Source organism: Plectrocnemia conspersa, unplaced genomic scaffold, assembly GCF_051122295.1.
Source record: "Plectrocnemia conspersa isolate PC_06_02 unplaced genomic scaffold, ASM5112229v1 ptg000013l, whole genome shotgun sequence".
Classification (NCBI taxonomy): domain Eukaryota; kingdom Metazoa; phylum Arthropoda; class Insecta; order Trichoptera; family Polycentropodidae; genus Plectrocnemia; species Plectrocnemia conspersa.
The window spans coordinates 880,240-903,187 of NW_028277177.1; the positions used below are offsets into that span (position 1 = coordinate 880,240).

Genomic DNA, 22,948 nt, shown 5'->3' on the forward strand with positions numbered 1-22,948 from the left:
GAAGGTTATAGTGGGCCCGAAAACACTAAGATTGGACATCTGAAGATTAGGCGATAGTCATTTGGTCTGATGAATTTAAATTAAAGGAAATTTTAAACTAAAACTGTTTTAAGTATTTAAAAAAAAAAAAATGCTATATTTCTTAAATAATCATACGTTTTTGCGACCCCTGGTGTAGTACACATGCGTCGAAGAATCAGAGAAGAATATATAACTGATTACGTAGTACCCAAAGTCAAATATGTGGCGGAAGCGTTATAGTCTGTGGTTGCATGGCAGCAGCAGGGGTACGAAATCTGTGCACTTGCGAGGGTAGTATGAATGGTGACATTTATATTTCAATGTTGGAATCCACTTTAATGGATTCCTACTGGAAAATATTTCCAAAAATAGACTACACTAACATATGATTCCAGCAAGAAAACGCTTCATGCCATACTTCGCTAAAAAGCAAGGGTTAGTTTACGTCAATGGATTTGACGCTTTTAGGATAGCCTACACAGTTACCAGACCTTAATTCTATAGAGCATTTATAGGCAAATTTAAAAGAAAAGGTTGCCCAACACAACTGCAAACCAAAATTAAGCTGCGAGAAAAATTGCAGATGAAATGGAGAAAATAGTCTCTGTCCACCCACAAGTCATTAGTTAGTAATAATCCAAAAAAAGTTGCAGCTGTAATTATAGCTAAGAGTGAGCATACTAAATATTAAAAATAAGCTTAAAATAAACATTTTAAACAACCTTAGTGGGTTTTTATATTTATATTTTCCGATTTTTTAAGATATAACACATTTATTGGGGTGCCTCATTATTATGGTCAAGCCTGTATATATATACATATATATGAAAAGTACATTAAATAGAGAAATATTTGCTTAAATATTATTAAGATTTGACACTAAAAACCTTATTTTAGTATGCCTGTTTTTAAATATATTTTTTTCTGTGGTAAAATATTTGAAAATCAGGGACGACACTTTAGCTTTTTTCAAAGGCGGGAGGGGGGCAAAAGTTGGCCAGTCAGTTTTATTAGGATTTTTAGCATTTCATTAAATAACATACATTTTTCTGACCAGATTCTAGGGGGGTATAAAGCAACCATTTGTCATCGTCCCCTTCTTCTAAATGATGTCTCTGTTAAAAAGCATATGTATTAAAAAAATAACTAAAACACATTTATATAAGACTAGCGAAATATACGAGCAAAAGTCGTGGACACTAGACACTAGAGAGTAGCTGCAAACTTTGTATCAAATGGCAACGTCGCAGGTGGGCCAGATACCAGAAACCCGCAAAGCGATTAACGTACTATAATCCTGACTCCGTATTCCTGAGAGTAAAAAGAGAGCGTGTAAAGCGTGGCAATACTCGAACACTCGATATCAGCGAATATAAAATAAATCAACCAAATAATTCTAGAGACATAAAACTAACCAAAAAAATGTCACACTCAATAACCCGACTGCAATGGATGATTTAGTAGCTGAAATACCTTTGTGTTTTATTTTAACAAATCCCTTTGCGCCGTTCTCACGTTTCGCCACGTCACCCATAACGCCACGATCGGCTCGGAACTGGTTCTGGTTTCGATGTGTACGCAACACACATGCGTAGGGAAACTCCGATGATGTCATCGGTCTAGATCGACACTTCTAGAACTCGATTTAATATTACTTTAACTCTACTTTAATTAAACATTATAAAAAATACTAGTATCTCATCGTTCGCTAAAATAATTTTTATATATGTATGTACCTTGATTTGGCTAAAACGTTGAGACGTTGCACATCAACATCGATGATGTTGATACGAAACTCCAACTCTTTTTCAATGTATTCCAAGATGTGCTCGACGGACATTGCGCTCGCTAAGGCGCAACTATTGCTAGTAGCTTAGTACGTAAACGGCTCGCGAATGGGGGTATATGTTGGTGATGACAATATAAAAAAATATTTTGCCAAACTTCACAAATTTAAATAAAATATTTTTATATTTTCAACTCTTCACTGATTTAGACGTGCACAAGACCAGCAATATATTTAATCCCCCCTACCCCTTCACAAAATTTGTATAATTATTGTGAAAAAGTGAAATTTGAAGCATATACGGGCTGATAGGTTCTTTCCCCTCTATTAAAGTCCACTGAAAAAATATTTAAAATATAGATAGCAAATTCAAAAAAATAGGTTTTTAATTGGGTAAACTAAATTTTAAACTTGATAAACTGTAAAGAGTATATATGGAAATCTTTCAGTAAATAAAATGGTGGTGCTAAAATTCTATGCTTCGACTTCTGTATTCCTTGGGGAGTCTATTTGGATGTTAAAATATAGTGTAGAGTGAACGATTGCAAATATCAGATAAGGTAGTAAACGTCTCATAAGAATGTTAAAGATGGATTTTCACTTTTAGTTTTTATGTGAATTATTGCAAGTCATTTGAGTCCATCTTTTCTAAATTTTCAACTGATTATAAATGTAAATATTTGTGCTAACTTACACAGTTAATTTATAGTTTTTTATATGTTTAAATTATTATTGGAAAAAATTATAATGTGTTCGAATTTCATATAAAACCTAGTATTTTATTTTTAATTTATGTCGCGTTTGGAAGATTATTTGGTTCATAAAGATGTTCTTAATTTTATTGATAAATAGCGTGACGATTAATTTAAATGAAACCAGATTGTGCATATACTTTAATAAAAAATAAGGTTAGTCTATTTTTTAATTCCGGATTAGCACATTACTACATAATTATAAAAAATATGTTTTAATTACCAAGAGTTAATGGTGTTGTCGAAATACGACGGTCGCGTTAGAAAATTCGGCCATTTCAATAAAGCAAGTTCGATCATGGCTGCTACGGTGCGAGATTACTTTACAACTGATCCTTCTTTTGTGATGTATCGTCATTGTAAACATTATAAAGTAAACAATATTATGTGACAGCTCAAAGTCAATATTTCATATTATTCTAATACATGTTTATTTATGATTGGGTCGAATTAAACAGGATTCAACTTGAATTTTATGAGTACATATTATTTCTCCTCTTTATCTCACCCTAGCAAGAAAATGAAGAGTATGATTAAATGCGATAAGAGTAATTTGGAAAATGTGACGTCACACACCTACAAAATATAAACTCATCTAAACTTTTTTTAAATATGACGTAATTTAAACAATATAAATTAAAAAACAGTAGGGTCATATGCAATATAGACAATAGGGGAAAGCATATATGTTTACCGTAAAATATAAATCGTCATATGTAGCTATTAATACTTGTTAGGTTTAAATTATTTAAATAATTTTAGTTGCGGTATTTACCTATATTTATTATTTTTATCGTCAATATGTGCAGCGCGACGACATCGCGGCTGCACAGTTTGTCCGTCGTTTGGTTTTGGCCCATAGACGTCGACCAGCTACTGTCGACCGCTTTCTGTTGAGATGCCATTTTATATTTCGCGTCCCGTTATGTCTTAAAGCGAATCGTTTATATTATGACGAAGATTACGATCTGCAAATAGAGTAAACATACTTCCTGAGTAATGTGAAATAGCCAGCGATAAAACAGAGTCCATATTGACATATACGAGAGTAATTCGCTATCGAACATCACAGTTGCACTGAATGTACCTATATGTAAACAAATATTTTAACCTCACTTTTAATATGTATATGTTATTTTTTAATGATTGCTCTAATTCAAATATGATTTTAATCAAACTTAGGAACAAGTAGTGTACTTTGAGACTTTTTTACTATATAAAAATTAATTTTGTAAATTTAGTAATTTTTATGAAAACTTTTTATGCTAAAATACTGCTAGTATCATATAAGTACAAGTCAGTTTTATTGATCAACAAGGTAAGTCTGTTTATATTCACTTATGACCCTTATTCTTTCAGTATTTGTATTAGCTATGTTTGTAATACGCTTTCTTCTTGATTTTAGTTTTAAGTTATTGATAAAGGTTTGGATATCAATTACTAACACCAAATTTAAATGTTGTTTCTCAATCTATTGTTTATTATATTCATCTATGCTTATTGATAAAACTTTCTTACACTTTTGGTGCTAATGTTTTAAACCACACAAAACTAAAGGGTTACATTTAAATTATTAGAACACAACTGATTTCATATGATATGTCTGTAAAAGAAAAATATTATTTTCTCGAATCGTATAATAAGAGTAGAAAAAAGACCATATAATCAGTACAATATATTTTTTGCAATACTATCATCATTACCCATTTGAGTGCCACTCAACTTTATCCTATATTTTTTTTTAAATGACTTATTACTCGATTTGAAAAATAAAAAAAGTTCAATTTTATGAATTTATTTTGCTAATTTAGTAAAATGGTTCTAGGAAAGTTCACCGATTGGTAAATTTATCAAATTGAAAATTCACCGATTCACAATCCGTCAAACGGAAAGTTCACCGATTCTACAATTGATCGCAGAGGATTATTCAGTTAACGTAAATGTATTTAATTTCTTTCTTTGTTATTTTAACATTATTCTGTGAACTATTCTCTATTTAATCCTGAAGATGAATATAGATGCAGCATAGAATAAATACAAACATTTTTTACTGTTTAATTGACTTTTTATGTAAATTTATTCAGCACTTAAGGGTAAAAAAATGAAATACGATAACTGGCGTTTAATGGTTTTTAATAAATAAATCATCAGATCATTTGTTGAATCAGTGAACTTTCCGTTCGAGGAATTACGAGTCAGTAAATTTTCCATTCGACAAATTTATCGATCGGTGAACTTTCGGAATACCAGTAAAATCAAGAAGATACGAAACTAAACGATCATATGTAATTCTAGTTGAATTTTGTTTTTCAAATTTTTCATGTAATATATAGCATTTCAGCTAAAAAATTATTCAGTGCAGAAAATAAGACCTTTATAAAACTACCTAAAAAATATTCACCATCAATATTCAAATTCAAAGCATTAAAAAATCTATATTATCTATAAAAGATAGTTTTTTCCTTAAACGTAAACTTGCAATTTAAAATTGCTTGTTTTTAATGTCAGTAATTTTATTAAATGGTCGGTTAATATTGAATGTTCTGTTTTTAAATTAAATGGTGGATATATTTTAATTGAATGTCAATATTTTACCTGGTGTTTGGCTTAACAAAACAAAAATGAATCAGAAATTCGGAACATCTAAGAATTTTGGATTATAAACAGCATTTAATTACCGCTTAAAAAAAATTTAAACACTTTTATAAATTTCGAAACACTTGTTATTGTTGTATATGCATTTGCCCCCCCCCCCTTGAATTTGGCCAGAAAAATGCATAGACCACTGAATGACCAACGATCCTGATTCTAAACCATAATTTTTCGGGTTCTCCTTACAAAATAGTTTCGAATCTATCCCGAAAATAAACCATTTCAGTGAAATCATATTGAAACACATTTTAAATTGTAGATATATATTTTTACTAGTAAAAATATAATTTATCTGGCAAGTGATTTGACTTTTCCATATTTAGTAATATATATATTTACATACTTATCATTATTTCATTTACATGCGATGTATAAATGATACAGTGAATGTGTATTTTTCAGAAGTTATATTTTCACTACTGAAGTCTAAATACATTTTTACCAGTAGATGTATATTTTTACTAGCGAAAATATAATTTAACTGTTAAGCGCTAGCGCGAAAAATCCATTTGCTGTTCAAACCCAAACCTAACTATTTAATCGTTTTTTGCGCTCTCCTATTGGTTAAAGTTTGGTTTAGATATGCTTTATTCGACTCCAAAAGGATTTCAATTATAAAAAAATTATCTTGCCGAAACGTAACTATAAAATAAAGTTTACTTAGAAAAAAATAAAATAGACATTGATCGAACAAACATCTTCACGCTTGCACTACATTATGTTTTAAACAGAATAAATACGATAACGGTTGGACCATTTCGACCGTTTTGCTTGTTAGTTTCATACTTTGAGATTGTAAAATTCAGTCAAAAATATCTGTTCCATTCTCAACGCTCGCAGCATCACAAAGACATAAAAAATGACAAAAATTGGTTGTGAAACAGCTATCCGGAGAATTCCAGTTTACATTTACTCTTGGTAATACTGTCTTATATTGCACTTCAATTTATGTTATGTTCATAAAAGGTTGCAAAGAACTAATGTATAAAGGAACACATAAAGCTTTTTTGTAATTGATAACAATAATTGCAATTTAGCTTTATTATATATATATAAACAATCTTTTTAAAACCCACAGGTGAGCGAAAAACATGAACGTTTCCAAAAGAACTAATCAAAAAGACACAAAGGCTCTATATGTCGAAGAATTCCTTAGTATCATCGTTAAAGAAGAAGGATCGTCCGAAGATGAATCTATCAGTATAGCGGCTTTGAAAAGAAACAAAGAAGAACAAGAGCAAAGTCTTAACGATGACGGTAAAAAGAAAACGCGAGGTAGACCTAGAAAAGATCCTTCCACAAAGAAAGTCAAACATAAAAAGAAAAAAAAAGTTAGAAGTCTTTCGCCGGAACCCACCGTCTGGCCGTGCCATATTTGCGGCAATAAATACACTCAAAAGAACGCTCTGAGACTGCACATCAGGATGCACACCGGAGAGTTCTTGTTCAATTGCAACTATTGTGACAAGAAATTCCCCGTTCAGAGCAAGCTGACGTCTCATTTGAAAGTCCACACTGGAGAGAGGCCCCATCAGTGCGAGCATTGCGATAAGAGATTCGCCGATCGGAGCACTCTCATCAAACATGTCCGGATACACACGGGAGAGTTTCTGTACACTTGTCAGTATTGCGGTAAAAGATTCATACAAAAATCCGGCTACGAAGCTCATCTGAAGATACACACCGGAATCGATTTGTTCACGTGCGAGTTTTGCGGGAAGAAATTCAACAGAAAGTCGACGCTGGTGTCGCATATTAAAATGCATACCGGAGATAAATTACTAAAGTGCAGCTTATGCAGTAAAGTATTCGCCGTGCAGAGTAAGCTCATGTCTCATTTAAAGACGCACACTGGAGAAAAGCCATATCAATGCGATATCTGTGATAGGAGATATGTAGAGAAACATACTTTAATGAGTCATTACAAATTACATTTGGAAGGTATGTTTTGAATGTTTAATGACTTATATTTATTTAAGAATATTTATAATTTAAAATTTTGTTCGTTTCAGGAAAATCGTACACGTGTCAGATTTGCGCCAAAAAGTTCAGCAAAAAAGTTTCTCTAGACAGACATATTCTCATCCATAGTGGAGAAAAGCCGTTCACGTGCGAAATTTGCGGAAAGAAGTTTACGCAAAAAAGTCAGATGCAAGCTCATAGAAAAATTCACACAGGAGAGAAGCCCTTCTTGTGCGACTTTTGCGGCAAAGCTTTCCAACGTAAAGATGCTCTCAAAGCTCACCGAAAAATTCACACGCTCAGCGAACTGATTAAAGCCGAAGACAAAGAACTGGACAAGATGGAAGTCAAACCGTTAATATGCGGCGTAGACGGACGACCCTTAAATAAGACTAGAATAGAGGATCAGATCGTACCGAACGAGATAACTAAAGTCGATCAGAAAGTAGCAATGTCAGACGCAGATAAAGAACTCATGAACTCGCTAGGAAGTGGAGCGTTTAGAATCGAAATCGACGATGACGCTAGAGATTGCGAAGATTACGTACCCAACAATTATTCATCATCGTCTTCATCGTCGTCGGATTCTTCATCTTCTTCATCGTCTTCGTCAGACGAAGAAGAAGAATCTAATTTAGTCGATAATGTATCGGACAGAAATGACGAATCAGATGATGATGATCCTTTGATAAAAAGTCTCAAAGTTGAAATTAGCGAGCCAAACGTCGGAGATACCAGTGTGAGGGTGAAGGGAGATAAGTTAGTACTAAATCAAAATCATTTTAAAATACATACGATAGGATTTTATAATAATTTTGTGACAATTTCAGATTTCCGTGTCATATATGCGGTAAGAATTACGTTAAAAAGAGTGGTCTTTCGATGCATCTTAGACTGCACACTGGCGAGAAGCTGATCCATTGCTATTATTGTCCAAAAGTCTTCGTGGCTCCCAGTAAACATTTAGCTCATATCAAGACTCACACGGGAGAGCGACCTTTCGCTTGCGATATTTGCGATAGACGTTTCACAGAGCGGCATTCAATGAGGAGTCATTATAGAATACATGTTGGCGAAAAACCATACGAATGTTCGGTGTGTCAGAACAAGTAAGTTTTTATCTATTGTATCTGGGATATCGGAATTAGTAATATAATCTAATAATGAGCTACTTCAGCTCATAGAAAACATCTAAAAATGATTCAACTAATATTTTTTCTCGTGCTCGATTTTTGATTTACTGTTTCTTTAAAAAAATTGCTTTAGTGAGAAAATTTACGATTTTTCTATCAAGTACTGTGATTTACACTTGGATTTGTACAGTAAAAATGTAATTCTCTAAACAGATATAGTACAATTTTACTAGATGGTTATGAGTGTGAAGCTTAAAATTATGAATGCAAAGTGCGAATTAATGAGCTCATCCTTTCAATGTCATAAGTGCAATCCTTCGAATAATATAATAATCTTGAGTTTTACTGACCATTTATAATTTTATTAACTGACCTTTTATTTTATTGAAAAGTTAATGGTCATTTATTCTTAAAAAACTGACCATTTAATTTAACGCCCTACACATCATTAATTTTATTAATAAATCTGTTTCCATCAACCATACACCGACGTTGTATTTAAAGACATCAATAAAATAATTCATGTTAATCCATGATTCACTACTATGGGAATCTTGTTATAAATATTTAATTTGTATTTACAGATTTACCAAGAAGATATCGCTAGATCGTCATTTATTGATTCACTCTGGCGAGAAGCCTTACCAGTGCGACCAATGCGAAAAACGGTTCACTCAAAAGAGCCAAATGGTAACTCATCAGCGAACGCACACCGGGGAGCGTCCCTTCTTATGCAACTATTGCGGCAAAAAGTTCAACAGGAAGGACGCTCTGCAGACGCACAGCAAGATACACACTCTGAAGCATCTGTTAGCCGACGAGAAGTTCAAAAGGGGCGGAGGAGCCACCGTCAGAGACAGGCCTCTATTGGTACCCCAAAATGAGAAAGCTAAATCTAAATTAGAAGCATTACTTACAAACTAATATAAAACGTGATATAAAGTTTCGGGCGAATGAGATATTCAAACTTGTTCTCCGAGCAGTTCAGGTGTATAAAAAAACAACAATATTTTTCCTTTATTATAAAGATAAAGATTAATTTTGAGTGTCGTTATATTTTAAATATGAAGATTTTTGTCACTCTAATTTCGTAACTTGTAGTAGGAAGACAATAAATATATTTTTAGATATAAATAATAATTAATATGAATTGCCATGAATTTACACACCCGGTGATTCGACATATATCAATAAAACACTGAATTGTAATATAGATTTAAGACCATCTAGTCATTAAAATTACTATATTTTTTTTATATTGATTATAATGTTTTAATATTTAGTCTCAAATAATACGATGTAGTAAAATATTTTTATATGATAATTATATGCGAATATGTAATTAATGTTTTATTATTCCAATACCATTTTTTTAATTCAAAAAATCTAGATCTGGTAATTATTGACATAACGCCCTCATAATTTTGCGCTTTGGGCGCATAATCTAGAGCTTCATATATTTATTTTTTTATTATTTGCCTTTTGCTTAGTGTAACTCAAGATTATTAATACTAGATTTATGGAAGCCATCAAATTGACAGGATTCTGATTTGATTCGTAGCAAACAATATTTTTTTTAGGGTTCTTTACGACTTCTTATATTTGAACAATGCAAATATATTACCACTATTTTTATTTTCAAAAATTTCTTATTTTTGAAAATCTAGTCACTATATACCTATTTTTAATGACACCCGTCAAATTGACAGGTTTATACCCGTAAATATAGTGTTAAGCTATTTTTTTTGCTATCCTATTGTAGAACTTTGAGTGTTTAAATATTCAGAAAAGAATCAATATAAAATAAAAATCAGATACAAAAATAAAAGTAATATTTGGTTAGTAAAAGTTTACAATAACTATAAAACCACCGGTTCAAAACAGGCTAAGTAATGCAAAGTAAATGTACCACCCCCCCCCTTCCCACACACACACACACACATAATCATTGAACATTTATTATACAACAAGCGATTGAATTTTTCAAGTAAAATTGTAATATCATCATTATTTTTCTATCGCTAAAAGTAAATTAAATAATAATTAATTTTAAATATAAACGGAACTGTTCATAATATTTATATTTTTACTATTCTTCACTATAAGGAACTCAGCTTTCGTCCAGAATAAACCTTAAATAACATAAATGTAGAACTATTCTTCTTCTTCTGTGCACAGTGGTAGATAAAACCTTTCGGAGGTCCCAAACGAAACATAAAATAGGCTACTTATGTTAGAGGCAAAGTGTGGATTTCGAAAAAGCATACATTAACTAGTTAATGTATACACTGTCAGTTATAGTGCACAAAGAAGAATTTATAAACAATTATTGCATGCTCTCACTGTTCGGAGCTTCGCAAATTATTCAAAATTAAATAATATAAATATTTTTTGGTGGACGGTTAGTGGAAATTAGACACAGATTGAGTCATTGCAGTAGTATTTTATTGAGAGTATATAGTATACATGTTTATTTTACGAATGAACGGCGAACTAGGCACCACCGGCCGTTATTTTCCGTCGAGATCCACCAAAATAATTTTGCAACCCTCCCGCCGCAATGACATTAGTGTTACTAAAGTGCTGCCAAGTTTTTACCATAATGAAATAAATATATAAACAGGCCCCCAAAATTTAATAAGTATTTTAAATTATTTATTTAAGGTATATCTTGTTGCCAATTGGCAATTTATATAATTCTCCCAGGGAGGAAGACATGTGATAGCATTGGTCCCACCCACTCTTTTTAATTTAGCCAGAAAAGTGCATGTAATTTGATAAAATACTATGAGCCTTATTGAAATCAAAATATTAGAAAAAATATCACTGACTGGCCACCTTTTGCCCCCCCCCCCCCTTCGCTGGAAAACGCTGAAATGCCGTCTCTGATTCCAAATCATAAATTTTCAGAATTAGTGATTATTATGTGATTATAATTTTAACCGACTATCATAGATTAGGTTTTCCTAGATTTGCCTAATCTCAAGGATGAATATTTAAAATAAAATCGAGCTAGGTAGTGACACACATTGATTGTAAGCTGTAATAGTAGTACATAATTAATAATAATATTGTCACTGATTTACAGACTTAGGTTTAAATCTGGTTTCCTACTACACTAGTTGTTGATTGTGTCGATCTCATTGTAAAGCAATAAATCACCATTTAAAAATAGAAGAACAAATTATTTAGTTGATTTAAATTTATTAAATAAATTCAAACCTATTTTTATATATAAAGGATAAGTAACATAGGATATAGAATGGTTTATGATATTTAGCAACAAAGTAGAATATTAATAAATAAGCGTTTATTAAAGTAAATTTTTACATAGCTATATAAATAATACTGCCTTTTACATAGTTAGTTTTGAATTATATTAACTAATAATGTATATTGTCAATATGACCATCGAATAAAGTTTTATATGTCCGTGAAATATGAGCAGCTATGTAGCTTACTTTTGTCTTCAAATATCATTAAATTGCATCACCGATTATTTTAAATTTACAAACATTAACGACCACTTTACACCTATCGGGATTTTTTATCTCATACACTTTAAAAGGTTGATAAATCCTTATCCATGAATTATCGTTGAAAGTCAAATTCTTAATAAAATGACAATTGAATATAACGTTGTAGCTCTCGTCTTTGGTTTTGTTTGTACAATTCATTAAAAAAATACCATATTCTTGTTTGTGTCCTAAAATTTTTAAAAGCAGACAATCGTCCGATTCCCCGGGATTATCGAAAGTCGTGTGAGTTGCCATATAATTTTCGTGCCGCCACAACGAGACGCACGACTCTTGCTTCTTAATCAGTCTACCGAGCCTGTCGGCTAAACTGCCCCGTGGGAACTTGCATTTCTTCTTTTTAGTAGCCGAATCTAAAGGATCATTGTTCTTCCCAAAATTTATACTCGATGCTCTTTTATGGGTTGGAGATTTGATCAGTACAATATCAGAATCCGGACAACTAGGAATCTGTTCGAATGAAGTAACAGATTCGATTCGATCGGTCAAATTCGATACAGCGGAAATTCGACGATTACCTTCTAAAGATTGCACCTTCGAACTATGAAACGATTCAATAGACCCTTGAGACGTATTTATCTTTCCTGAGTCAAAAGTGCTAGAGAAATATTCGACGAAATTGAACGGTTCTACTTTGGTTTTATCCGAATACGAATTAGTCGTTTTTTTAAATCTCTTGTATTCTAATATTGGACTAGAGCTTCGGACTTCATTTTTTCTTTGTTCTAAACAATCCAAAACATGGTCAATTTCTTTGGGGTTCTCTAAGTTACTTCTAAGAGAATCGTTTGGAAACGATCCTTCTTTCTTGAAACTATGTAATTTATAGTCTAATATTGGACTAGTGCTTCGATCACTTTTCGAGACCTTTTCTTTGTTGAAACTCATGTTTCTAAAATTAATTGTTTTATTGCCTAATATTGGACTAGTACTTGGTACTATTTCATCGAGACTGTTCAGATATTGCGGAGAATCATTTTTGAAAATCTTGTCGCTTAAAAATGAAGAACTGCATTCACTTCGATCGTAATTTTGCATTTCAATGGAATTTTCTTTAGTACCCTCGCTGCGGTTTTCTTGTTCTTAAAAATAATAAGAGATCATTTTGTTAATACCGTATGTTATTCTATATAAATATTTTTACAAAACAGATTAAAAGCATCTTAAGAAAATGCGAAAGCCTAAAAAGCTCACACAATAGAAGAAAATGTAAAAAAATAAAAGAGCTTGTTTGAATGTCAATACAGATTACAACAAAAAGTTGCTGAACTAATATAAACGCACTATCATCAAGTGTCCCAAAGTAATTTCGTAAACGAACTCACCAGAATGCGTTCCGAAGGGAAATTGACCGACATTCCTACCTTTCGCTCGAGAAAAGGTATTTTTCCTCGCACCTTCGGCTCGGCGATTCGTGCGAATAGCGAACTCGCTCTCGTCGCTGGAGCTCCATTCTATATCTTTGCGCGATCGACGGGCACGGACGACTTGTAAACTTTTTCCGAATCGATTGATTTCAAAACGGCGCCGACGGTCCGATCTCCTGTCGCTCGCCATTTCGTTTCGGTCCCAAACCTCAACCGACCAAGTCCGACGCAATTCACATACCAGACGAAACTAGGCACAATTACGACTTTAATAAATGCTTTTAAGCATTTCAGAATACGATCATTGCGTTTGTAACACTTTATATATTATTTCAAAAATAACTATTTTAATCATGGGGTAATATCGGACAACGTTAAGATAAAAAATAAAAATAAATCTTTAGAATAATTTTCAAAAACGTTAAGAATACAAAAAACACCTAAAAAACAATATACAAACATTAAATAGTTCATAGGAAAACTTTAATGTAACTTCGGTAGTAGGGTTGCCGCTTTTTTATTAAATACAAATTAAAAATATTGTTATGCTAAGTTCTAACGATATACAACTATTGCAGAACATTATTTTTTTAATTATTTAAGTAGATATCAGGGCTGTGGAGTCGTTAAAAAAAAACACGCCTCAGACTCTGACTCCGATTCCGATATTTACCAACAACACGACTCTACTCCGACTCAAAAAAATTAAATTTTATCAGGTATTTTTTGTGTTCTTATACACGTTTAATATTCGTACGCTATACACATTCATTATTACGGAATTAAAATTTCATAATTTAAAAAAATGCATTTTATATAAAAAATGGTCGAAGTCGCTCATTTTTCACGACTCCGACTCCGACTCCACAGCCTTGGTAGATATCTAAATAAATATAACAAAATTTCAGATACTTGAAGATCGATTGTGACCAGTGGCCAAGCTTAATAGTAGCTTATACAAAATGACAATCTAAAGTTAGGTATGTCGAAAGTTGAAGTTTGATAAAATATTTATATTAAGAAGTAAAATAATTTTAGTATTAAAATATATTTGAAAAGCGTTTCGCCAACCCTGTCCGTCGATCGGTCGAGTTTTGCGATTCGAGCAATTCGAGCGATTCGGACCGTTGCGCAACAGCGACGTGCGTTCGTCGAGGTCGGCGACGGTTGTTGCCGTTCGGTCGGCGCGGACGGCGAAGCGAAGCAAAGCGGAACAGCTAAGCGATGAACGGCGAGGAGGGCTCGGCGTGCGAGGCGGCCGAGCTGCCGTCGGAGCTGGATTCGGGATCGACGTCGACGACGATGGCGCCCCCGGAGAGCGGGGCGGTTCCGGCGCTGCGCAAGAAGCGGGGGCCCAAGAAGGGCGCGCACCCCTCGCCGGCGGCGCCCTCCACGCTCGGCGCCGGTGTGGGCACGCCCCGCCGCTGGAAGAACAGCCGGCGCCCCAGGAACGGCAGAGGACGCGGCCTGCCGAAGAAAGGTGAGCGAATATGGTGCAAATATGGCCGCCCACGTGGGACCACGTTTCGCTTTTCGTCCGTTGTTATTGTTGTTGTTTTCCTTTTCGTTTCCGTTTCGAGGCGGAGCCGGCGGGAAGGGGGTGTGGGGAAAGCTGGGCTCGGAGCTCCTCGAGGAGTACGAGGACTTCAACGACCCCAACTACGACGCGGAGAACTTCAACAATGGAGACGTCGAACTCAAGAGAGTCTTCCCCGAGTTGAACAGAGACGATTTGCAGGTGACCTTCGAAACTGCGTTCTTATTTATTTCAAAACGACGCGTTCGCGAACGCCTGTTTACATTTGCGATCAATTTTCACCCCTTTTCGCCGCGTACTTTTACTTATTTTTAAATATATAGTCATTTCACATTTTTCCAGGGGAGGGGGGGGGGGCAAAAGTAAACAGTCGTTTTGCTAATATTTCCATTTCATTAAATGACGTGAACTTTTCTGTCCAAATTCAAGGGAGCGCAAATGCTCCCACCTGCCCCCCCCCCCTTCCTTTCCAATGACTCCCCTGATCGATCTTAGTAAAGATATTTAAGTCTTTCACCACTTAAAGGTGCCATGAACCTTTGAGCCATGTAATATGGTATATTATGTAATTTAACAGTTACGTCATTTCAACTTAATATAACAAAAACATACGTTAATCTGTGTATTTTTTTTCAGTTACTAATACTATATTAAATAAAATAGTTTAAAAAATCGATATCCAAAACTCGGGTAAAAAAATTTCGTTTCATAGCAGTGCTTACAGATTTTTTATATGAATATATCCCACATATTATATATTTGTAATAGTAAAATCAGTTATCGTCAAACTGTAAATCGCATACCAATGAAATAAAAATGTATTTAAATAATTTTCAACTACTAACAAATACAATAAAAAACGCACTCGCCTCCAATAGAGATACACACTCGTAAAAACTTATTAAATTATTATTTATACATTTTAACACTAATGAAATTTTAAATTCAATGTTGATGTTTGTGTGATGTGGTCTCACCGTTTTTCTAAAATACTGAGTTCTAATTCTAGAATTGGTATTTTTTTTAAATTAGTCTCCATTTTGACGAGTGAGCTGAAGTTGCATATTTTTTTTTACATATCTCCCAATATCCGTTGGTCTTCTCTGATATTGTCTGGAATGAATCATCACCAATGAAATGGCACACCTTCTAAATTGCTTAGCTTTTTTGTTGGTTATATTCTGACCAATCCAATGTCGCATCAGATATATCTTAGTCTAAAGAATCTTTGACTAAATAAACGCATGACACGTAGTTTTTCACTATCAAACAGTATTAAAGTTGAACTGTTGTACAGCCCTTTTTGGCTATAGTTGGATACAATCGCCCTGTTTTACATTTATATATTTCAATATTTTACTTCAAATAATATTATTAATAATGAACTAATTTTTAATGCTGATGTACAAAACCATTTTCGTGTAGTTTCGTTTAAAAGACATGCATCCTGCTTAGCCCATTATATTTATTTTTTGCATTGAGCACTTATTTTTTCACTAACAAATTTATTTTACACATATTACAATTCAAATTAACACCATTAAATATCATTACATTACCGTCTCTCATCCGAGAGTGGTAGGCATTTCAATATTTATTGCAATTTAAACTATTAAAACTTACAATGTAATTTGATAACATCTGGCAAACTGATTACATACTTTTCAGTTAAGATAAAAAATACTAAATTAAAATTTGGAAAAACATGTCCAAAGTCATTGAAACAAGTAAGTAAACAAGCAATCCGATATGGCAGTCATATTGAAACAAATAAGATAAAAATCCTATTTATTATTTAGCTATCTGATTTCAAATAATATAAAAATATCTGACTCAAAGTTAATACGTAATAAATCAACAAATGTCACTATAATGATAATCAGCATGATCAACAAATGGCATAAGTTGCCGACGATCTAAAATACCCGGATTCGAATTCTCTGTGGTCCGCAGTGTTCTTCGATTTCTATCGTATCTGGGAGATCGGAACTAGTGATTATTATATAATTCTAATTCCGATCGATCATCACAGATTAGCTTTACCTACATTTTCTTAAAATTATGGATAAATATTGTGACTAGATTAAATATGTATTAAAAAAAGTTTATTAATTTAGTTCATGAAAAATCCAATCAATCACTTACGACTGTAAGTTTATAATGTAAAGATAATGCTAACGCATGAAACAATAATTAAAAAAAATATTTGTTATATGTTACAAATTTAATTCAATGTTGACTTTGTTTTTAAACTTCAGACATATCTTGATTGAGTCAAAAATAGTCGAGATTATATTATATATATATATATATATATATATATATATATATATATATATATATATATATATATATATATATATATATATATATATATATATATATATATATATATATATATATATATATATATATATATATATATATATATATATATATATATAGAATATTTGGTATGTAAAATTAGATTACTTAAATCCATTTGTCTAATCTGATGCACATATCGTAATGCTTTTTATTATCGACTGTTATTAAACGGTTCGGAAATCTGATATTTGAAATCAGAGATGTCATTTCAGCTTTTTCCAGGGCATGTAAAAAGCAAAGGTTTGCAACTCAGTGGTCGTTTTTTTATTTATTAATATTTCATGGTATTTTATTAAATGACATGAATTTTTCTGGCCAAATTCAAAGTGGCATCCGTGTTTAGAATCCATGTAAAAAGCAATAAAAACGTGCCCTCGCAGTGAAGATGCTCGGTTATCTAGGGTTCATATTAAGACTTTCCATAACAATATTACGATTAACGATAAGTAAAAATTGAGTGAAGCAAATCTAAACCGAATTTTGCCCAATAGGAGAGCGAAAAAACAATTATCACTTCTCAGAAGTCAAAAATCCAAGTCAAAAGCAATAAAATCGTGTAGGCGCCATCACAGTGGGAATGCTTGCCGGCAAGATTTTATTACTTTTGACGTGAATTTTTGACTTCTGAGAAGTTATAATTGTTTTTTGCGCTCTCCTATTGATTAGCCATCTTACAACAGAAGTCCGCAGTAATATTGGTAATCATATTTTTTGAAACATTGTGTAATATCAAAATGCAGACAAACTATGGAGCAATATACAAGATGTGACGTCTGTCTGCTTATTTATCTCTAAGAAACGAGTTGGCTTAATTTGTATATTGGACTTGATCTAATGAAAGTTTTAAATCTACATTAGGTTTGGGCTAGAACAGTAAATGAAAGTTTCACAACTACCAAATTCAATTTCATACATTTTAGAGTAGCATATAATTTCACTAGTGCCTATCAGTTAAATTATATTTTCCCTTAATAAAATATATATCTACTGGTGAAAATGTATTTGGACCTCACTAGTGAAAATATAACTACTAAAAATGTATATTCATTGTAACATTTATACATCGCATGCAAATAAATAAAGGTAAGTATGTAAATGTATATATTGCTACATATAAAGAAGTTGAAATCATGTAATTTTACTAGCACCTGCCAGATAAAATATATTTTTACTGTAAAAATACATGTCTATTGGTGAATATATGTTCCGATATGATATCACTTAATTGACATGTTTTAAAAATTATTTTCAGGATAGATTTGAGATTAACTTTTCAATCGAATTATTTGCCTGATTTGCGACTATAAATATTCGAATATTTGTGAAATTTAGATTTGAAAAAAACTTAGAATGAAACAATTTGTATACTTGAGCAACACAGGTAATCGTTTTTTTTTCTCAATATACCCGAGTGACTAGTGCTCCTCCAAAATCTATGGTCTTGTTGATGTGCTTTTATTTTGTTTCGAAATGCGAAATAATAAGATGCTTCTTCTCAACAAAAAAATGCTTTTGCGCCTTCGAAAAACATTTGTAAATAAAATGTTTATCCGTGCGTACTATGACCGAAATTCACAAAATTCGTTCGTTGAACGAAACAAAATGTTTGAAAAGCCCACCCTTTATTAACGTTGAACAGTTATCTCAAAAACAGGTGTGCGTAACATTATTAGCTTTTGTATAGATATACAATAAAATATATATTTAAAATGTTCCATTGTTATTTCTGAATTAATTCAATAACAGCTCTGATGTGTGATGAACAATCTGATGATTTGAAATAGCCGAAATGGCGTCCCTGACCAAAAAGTATGCAAAATAATAAATCAAGCATTTTCCTTTTGACACCCTCACTGATCAACAATTCGTAAAGCATTCGTTATGCATATTTTACATAATTTAAAAAGCTTAACAATTATATAAGTAATCAATGATTAGTTAAAATAATTATTACTAACCGATAATTGTTTTTTAATTATATAATATTTATAGTTAATTAATTAATTTTCTACACTAATTGGTTAAATAAATTAATATCAGTAAAAAACAGAAAAAAATAACAAACACATTCAAACACTTCGTCCATTTTTATTCAATATTCTAATAGTTAAAAACTACGAGTAATTGAGAACCCTTATTCGAGACTAATTTTTTTTAGGGATAACCCAATAATTTCTGGTTTAGAATCAGGGACTTCATTTCAACTATTTTAATATTGCCCCCCCCCCCCTCCCCATGTTGTCTGTGTGAAACTAGATATTGCAATATTAAATCTGACGCTTAAAATAGCAGCTTTCTGATATAATCAATATTATTTTCTGATACATTTACCTCTCACTTGTACATATATTTAATAAAAAAAACTAGGACAGGTTTTATCTCTTTATAAGTAACACCTTGTACTTTCTCTTCTCCGTGTGCCTCTAGTATACTGACTTGATCCATAATATTCTAATTTAACTCGTTTTGATGCTTGACTGTATTTGTACACATAACTTGAGTAACACTGCAGTTATTTTGTATTAAAATTGACTATAATATACATCAAATAATAATTCAACATATAATTTTTAATTCCAACAAAATAATATTATACGTATACAGCAGTGGCATGCCGTCCATACATGCGGTAGATTCAAAACGTCAAACGCATGTACGATTAATGGCGAGCGACTTTGCACATGCTCGTGTTTAGTCGATCATACATGCATTTGACGTTTTGAATCTACAGCATGTATGGACGGCACGCCACTGGTTTTCAGTTACTTATGACAAAAATATTGCATATGTAGCATAAATGGTCAAACTTATAACATAAACTCGAGATGTACTAAGCATCATTGTATCAGTTAGTACCTTATTTGAAAAAGTAATTGATGAAACAATTGAATTCAACATATTGCGTACAGTAATTTATAGAAAATTCTTTCATTCGTTGTTACAGAAAAGGGCCGAGCCGATCATCTTGGAGTACTTTGAGAACGGCGACACCAACGAGGCTCTAGAGAGCTTCGTCGAGTTCGTATCGACTGCTGACCGTCACATCGTAAGTGCCGTTCCTACTTAACTATCTGCTGAATATACGATTCGATCAATACGAAGGAAAATCCAATGTACAACATGTCGTGTGTTATAACTGTCCTTGTTTTTTTCCAGGTGTGTGAGATAATTGTCGAAATGGGAATGGATCACAAACCGTCTCACCGAGAAATGTGCTCCATCCTCATATCCGATTTATACGGACAATTACTCTCCGAGAGGGATATAGCTTTAGGTGATCATCCTTAAACATTAGGTCGTTCTCAAGTTCCGAGCAACTTTTGAGCTTTTTACTTACTATGACGAAATAGAGGGAAAGTCGCTCTAAATGGATTGATGTAATTTTAAATATACATTGCATTTAAAGGAATAAATAAAATAAACATTAAATCTCATTAAAAAATTCTAAATGAATTATAAATTTATAAAGAAATAATGGAAAATATATAAAACGTTAATCTCCTATATTATTTAAAAAAGAACAATAAGCTTTGGAAAAATAAGAGAACAGCCTTGATTTTGGAATTTTTAGCTCATTTAGCTGTTGAAAGTTTATAATCCATAAAATGCGACATTCCCACAAAATTGTGTAAATTAAGTTTAATAAAAATAATGGGAGTTGCGAACGGGTTTAATGACGATTGAATACCACAATGGATTCACTTAAACTTTTTCTAAAATTCATTCGATTCAAATCTAAGTCAGAAATGTCGATTAAAAAATATTCGCTAAAAAGGCAAGAAAAAATTTAATGGAACATTTTAACTATATTCCTCTGCATTTATCTTAATCTTAAAGTTCGGTTTTGTTATACTTAAAATATTAATATTTGCATTCGTTCATTCATTAGCATTTGAGAATCTGCTGAGCAACATTGACGATATGCTACTGGATCAACCGGCCGTGGTGGAGATCATGGGTAACTTCATCGCCCGCTGCGTCGCCGACGACTGCATTCCGCCAAAGTTCATCCAATCGCAGATGCAGGCCGAAAACATTTCCGTGAACGCCAAGTAAGTCCTAGATATGCGATATATCGTCGAATCAAATATTTATTAACCTTGTGTTTATTTGTTAGGCACGCCTTAGTGAAGGCAAACACTTTGCTGTCCATGAAGCACGGCTTGGTTAGATTGGACACCATTTGGGGAATCTGCGGAGGATTAAGGTATCTATCATATCTGTGTTTATATTGCGACGAAGCTATCGTCAGTATCGAAAAATAAACACTCATCGCAAGCGGTATGAAATTATTTCATTAATGTTATGCTGTTTTTTAGGCCTGTAAAATCGCTGGTTCGCCAAATGAACATGTTGCTTAAAGAGTATTTGAGTTCTGGTGATTTCCACGAAGCCTTGCGCTGTGTGCAAGACTTGGAAGTACCTCATTTTCATCATGAACTCGTTTATGAGGTAAACAGATTAAGACACGTCTATTAGAATGTTACTGAATTTTAACGATTTTAATTTGCCATAGACTGTGGTGATTGCTTTGGAAGCTGTAAGCAGTCAAGTCGAACAGCAGCTAGTAGAACTGCTCGATAAATTGACTGAGGCTGCGGTGATTACTACCGATCAGCTGGAAAGAGTATGTATTTTTTCTTACATATCCAACAGTGCTACACAGTGAATCTAATGAATGAAATTCACTTCAGGGCTTTTTACGTGTGTTTGACGACATGGCTGATATTGTTCTCGATGTGCCTCTGGCTTACATCACTCTGAATCGTTTCATCGAGCGTTGCGATACTCGCAAGCTTCTCACTGAACGCATCCATCACAAGATACCGACTAGGTGAGTCTTTCTTTTATCAAAATATATGTAAAAGTTAACTTTCCCAAAATTGAGTGGCTATTAACAATATTTTTTTCACTAATTACGCATATTTGCGTCAACGACTTTTAACGTTGGATATTGTCTTTGTGATTAAAAAAGTGCAAAATTGCTATGTAGTGTAATAGATTAATATATTTTTTTAATTCTAGGGGACGCAAGCGTTTTGTGTCTGAAGGCGACGGTGGACGCATCAAAGAACACACTCTCGTGCTGAGAGATTAACAACTGCGAAAGCAAATTTATGAATAAAAAAAAAAGCATTTCAATATTTGCCATTTAACCTAGTAACGTTGTCCTGTAAAATTTTAGATGAGCGTTAGTTTTCAGTTTTGATAGGTTTTCAGGTTTGTCGGCTTTCTTAGAATTTAACCTTTTATACTTATGGATATATGACGCGGCGGTCTGTCTGTTATTATGACATCACGTATGCTACTTGTATCAAAATGCATTTATGCTTGAGCCGGTTCGTTCGCATGGAGCCGAAACGTTCGACGATGGTACATATATTTTTTTAAACATGTGTTTCTTTTCATTGTAATTGTAAGGCATTATCCATTTTTTTTATAATTGTGAAACTATTACAAATGTATAGATTGATTATATTCTGTAATAAATCATTATCTATTGTTATGAAACTAAACTTGTGTTTTTTTAAATTGTTTATTGATAAATATGATAACTGCTTCCGAAAATAATATGGGCACTACCAAAAACACTGATAGATTTTAATTTGTGTGATTGAGACAAAAATATTCCTTAACCATCTTGGCAGTTGCTAGCAAACGATAGTAACCTGCTTTGGAGTACATATATGATGTATATAGTGATCAGTACTGTTTCAAAAGGAGAATGAAAAAACAATAAGAAAAATTTAGTTAACACCCAATTCTTTTTTTTATACAGTAGATCCACCAAAAACCATGTAAAAATACAGAAAAATTGAAGATTGGTTCCCTACA

General features: G+C 32.7%; 3 protein-coding genes across 6 annotated transcripts; 2 read left to right on the plus strand and 1 right to left on the minus strand.

The window, feature by feature from the left end:
* The first annotated feature begins 3,395 nt into the window (after positions 1–3,395).
* LOC148226854 (uncharacterized) lies at positions 3,396–9,653 on the plus strand. 2 transcript variants are annotated; one of them, XM_088202086.1, is made up of 6 exons: positions 3,431–3,652; positions 3,742–3,877; positions 6,290–7,152; positions 7,224–7,932; positions 8,004–8,282; positions 8,891–9,653. In XM_088202086.1, exons 3-6 carry the CDS (start codon positions 6,303–6,305, stop codon positions 9,228–9,230), a joined length of 2,178 nt encoding a protein of 725 aa, XP_088058212.1. In that variant the 5' UTR covers positions 3,431–3,652; positions 3,742–3,877; positions 6,290–6,302; the 3' UTR covers positions 9,231–9,653. The 2 variants fall into 2 exon arrangements, with proteins under 2 accessions (XP_088058213.1, XP_088058212.1); XM_088202087.1 differs by lacking the exon at positions 3,742–3,877 and having other exon boundaries at positions 3,396–3,652.
* A 1,948-nt stretch (positions 9,654–11,601) lies between these two features.
* On the minus strand, positions 11,602–13,402 carry LOC148226855 (uncharacterized). Of its 3 annotated transcripts, none has more exons than XM_088202134.1 (2): positions 13,240–13,402; positions 11,602–12,924 (listed from the first exon to the last, which is right to left on the minus strand). In XM_088202134.1, the coding sequence occupies exons 1-2, from the start codon at positions 13,397–13,399 to the stop codon at positions 11,786–11,788; spliced, it is 1,299 nt and encodes a 432-aa protein (XP_088058260.1). In that variant the 5' UTR covers positions 13,400–13,402; the 3' UTR covers positions 11,602–11,785. The 3 variants fall into 3 exon arrangements, with proteins under 3 accessions (XP_088058260.1, XP_088058259.1, XP_088058258.1); XM_088202133.1 differs by having other exon boundaries at positions 13,207–13,402; XM_088202132.1 differs by having other exon boundaries at positions 13,168–13,402.
* A 969-nt stretch (positions 13,403–14,371) lies between these two features.
* Positions 14,372–22,632, plus strand: Pdcd4 (Programmed cell death 4). Its single transcript, XM_088202135.1, has 10 exons — positions 14,372–14,689; positions 14,790–14,947; positions 20,058–20,159; positions 20,270–20,387; positions 21,003–21,165; positions 21,231–21,320; positions 21,433–21,565; positions 21,630–21,740; positions 21,808–21,947; positions 22,139–22,632. Exons 1-10 carry the CDS (start codon positions 14,434–14,436, stop codon positions 22,209–22,211), a joined length of 1,344 nt encoding a protein of 447 aa, XP_088058261.1. The 5' UTR covers positions 14,372–14,433; the 3' UTR covers positions 22,212–22,632.
* Positions 22,633–22,948: the final 316 nt, after the last annotated feature.

Bases quoted from the DNA above. Each gene is read 5' to 3' on its own strand.
- LOC148226854 (XM_088202087.1), top strand. From the start codon at position 6,303: ATGAACGTTTCCAAAAGAACTAATCAAAAAGACACAAAGGCTCTATAT. The intron at 7,153-7,223 runs GTATGTTTTGAA...TGTTCGTTTCAG, and splicing joins TTACAAATTACATTTGGAAG to GAAAATCGTACACGTGTCAG. The intron at 8,283-8,890 runs GTAAGTTTTTAT...TTGTATTTACAG, and splicing joins TGTTCGGTGTGTCAGAACAA to ATTTACCAAGAAGATATCGC.
- LOC148226855 (XM_088202132.1), bottom strand. From the start codon at position 13,399: ATGGCGAGCGACAGGAGATCGGACCGTCGGCGCCGTTTTGAAATCAAT. The intron at 12,925-13,167 runs GTGAGTTCGTTT...ATTATTTTTAAG, and splicing joins TCCCTTCGGAACGCATTCTG to AACAAGAAAACCGCAGCGAG.
- Pdcd4 (XM_088202135.1), top strand. From the start codon at position 14,434: ATGAACGGCGAGGAGGGCTCGGCGTGCGAGGCGGCCGAGCTGCCGTCG. The intron at 20,160-20,269 runs GTAAGTGCCGTT...GTTTTTTTCCAG, and splicing joins CGACTGCTGACCGTCACATC to GTGTGTGAGATAATTGTCGA. The intron at 21,166-21,230 runs GTAAGTCCTAGA...TTTATTTGTTAG, and splicing joins AACATTTCCGTGAACGCCAA to GCACGCCTTAGTGAAGGCAA.